At 30.8% G+C, this 2,671-nt stretch overlaps 1 protein-coding gene across 2 annotated transcripts in view; it reads right to left on the bottom strand.

The window, feature by feature from the left end:
- LOC110462086 (patched domain-containing protein 3-like) overlaps positions 1–2,411 on the bottom strand; it is a 7,104-nt gene extending 4,693 nt beyond the window's left edge. Inside the window, exon 1 of one of the 2 annotated variants that reach the window (XM_021515912.1) lies at positions 2,064–2,411. In XM_021515912.1, the coding sequence (XP_021371587.1) occupies positions 2,064–2,135 (72 nt within the window). In that variant the 5' untranslated portion in view covers positions 2,136–2,411. Of the gene's footprint in view, positions 1–1,972 lie in introns of both variants that reach the window. The other variant, XM_021515913.1, reaches the window with a different exon arrangement.
- Positions 2,412–2,671: the final 260 nt, after the last annotated feature.

The raw sequence follows: 2,671 nt of genomic DNA on the forward strand, positions 1-2,671 counted from the left end.
ACGGCATACCATGCGATAGCCTCTGGTCACATATGTACCTGACATGTAATTATAAATATACCGTGAGTTAGCGGACTGTGGAATGATGTCCAAAGTGTACATGACTGAGGGTAATTTGGTTCCATTAAAGAACAATAAATTGATAATTTTGATATCATATTTTTGATTTATTTCCATCATTTTTGTTAAATGTAAACAGAGACAACTGTCATTGTCTAAATGTCATCCCTCTGCAAAAAGTTCCGACTTTTTTCAAGGAAGATAACTCTCACCCGGATCAAAGTGATTGTAAAATGTAAAATAAATTAATTATTAAGCCGTTGTGTATATTTTGTTCATATTCCCATTCTATATGTATAGATTTTTGTGTCCTGTTTGCTTTTAGCTTGTAGCTAATCACTTTTATCCGTACAAATTCAATAAAAAAACTGTGTTTAACATGTGTTACATATTTTGCGATAAATAAAATATTTGTAGGGTTAATTAGAAATGCTCCTTTTCATTTTATTATTGCTGTTATTGTTCCGAACAATGCCACACACACAAAAAACGAAAAATATTAAAATTGACGAAAATTCAATTTCTTTGGTATTTTTTCCAAAAAAGTCCCCAAACCATCGGAATGTTTAGATTTTCATAAAATCAACTCTACATAGTTGCATAACCATTATATGAAAGTTTTAACGAATTTTGCTGGGTAATTGCGAAAGTGTGGAGCCACTTAATGTATCACAATTAAGCTGCAAAAGAAAGTGCAAACTATGATGAAACTAATAATATTGCAAATTAATTTGTTGTTGAAATATTATGCTGGAACCATATAAGTCTAGAGTACACGTACCAGAAAACGTAACTCTATATAGTTTCCATAAATCTTTTGCCATATTTCTCCATCATTGAACAATCTTTCTTTTGTCAAAACTATTATCATGAATGTATTTTTTAGGAAGAAACATGGAAACTGCATTTGAGTATTATTTACAGTATTAATCAGGTGCTGCATTGCAATTCATGTACATGGAGATAAAACAAGTCAATTTGGTTATTTCAATATAAATACATATCCTGTAGGGTACTGATGGTTCGTGTTATATTCATTCTTGTGTGAAGTCCAGTCAAATATCGATCAAGACATATCGTCTGCTTACACATATATCTAACACAAAAAAGGTAAGGAAAAGTCAGGAGGTTACTGTCATTTTTTGTAAAATTTTAAAAATTTACAGTCTTAAGTATGCAAACATGTAGCATACCTTCAAAAGTTGAATTTAGCTATAACTTAGATATACATCTTAGCAAAGAGAATGCATCATTGGTATTTTTTCTAATTTTAAACTCCTGTGAGAAAAAAATACCATCGTTAATATGGATTGAAATTCAAAAAAAAAAATACAAATACAAATAAAAAATAATACTAATATCAAGATGTTCTAAAATTGCGTAATCACGTTAAATATTATTCATATGTGACAGCCATAACATTGCCATCTTCTCAAAAAACTTTGAATACATTACTTATTAAAATTACTCACATTATGTGTACTTATTAGATATAAATGTACTTCGCATTTTTAGTTATACACAATGTATTACAGTTTAAACTAAATCAGGTGTAATGCAAACTTTGCAACCTTATGTATATACATTGGTCATTTAAATAAATGACAATTATCGGCCACACATCTTTCTTATTCCTTCATAACCAAAACGAGCAAGCTGTGCCTGTGGAACTGATGACTCTCTAGTCTTAGTGACTATTAATGGACAACACACATATATATATATAGTAGATAATAAATAAATAAGTCCTTGCGAAGGAAAATATAGAATAAAAACATTTTTTTTAGATCGTCCCCTATATATATATATAAAGATACAATACATTTCCCATGAGAGATTGTTTTGCATCTAACTAAATATCCTTAAAACATTTCGATGGTTTTTTTTAAATGATAAAAGAAAATCGCCTTACCTGACGTCAATAAGGAATGGCTGTAAACTATTGAGTTGTCTAAACAAGAACTGTTTATTTATACACAATACGACAGATTTGTATTACATACCCTTTTTTCCTGGAACTGCTGCTTCATAAATACAGTTATCTTTGCACTGTAACGTCTCCAATATGACGTCATATCCTTCAGTATACAAGGAAAACCTACAAGTCGTACATGTTGTTGACAGGGTACTTGGCCCTTTGTGCACTGTGTACATTGTTTGCCCGGTACATGATACCATTACTCGCCAGCACTATGGTGAAGAACGCGTAACCAATTTCACTATTTAAACATTATTCTTGCCATGTACGCAAGAAAGTCGCCACACATCTTACAACTGAGGGTACTACATGTACTATGTACCTGTATTTCTGTGCTGCAATTAAATAGATAACTCGCGAAAACAAATTTAAAAAAAAAACACGTTGATAATTAATCCTATCTTATAATTTTTGTGTGCTTACAATCTTCCATTACACAATACGGATATCGGTCATAGGTTATGACTGACCACCAAGTGTTCACACGGACAGTGAGAATTTAATATTAAATAAGGTACCGCAACCTGATATCTTTACGGCATGGTATAACAAAGTTGTATGTTAATTACATCATACTTAAGTGATCATTAGTTTTCTTTTTCAACCTAATTTAAAAATGAAAAAAACACCTTA

Source organism: Mizuhopecten yessoensis, unplaced genomic scaffold, assembly GCF_002113885.1.
Source record: "Mizuhopecten yessoensis strain PY_sf001 unplaced genomic scaffold, ASM211388v2 scaffold10745, whole genome shotgun sequence".
Lineage (NCBI taxonomy): Eukaryota > Metazoa > Mollusca > Bivalvia > Pectinida > Pectinidae > Mizuhopecten > Mizuhopecten yessoensis.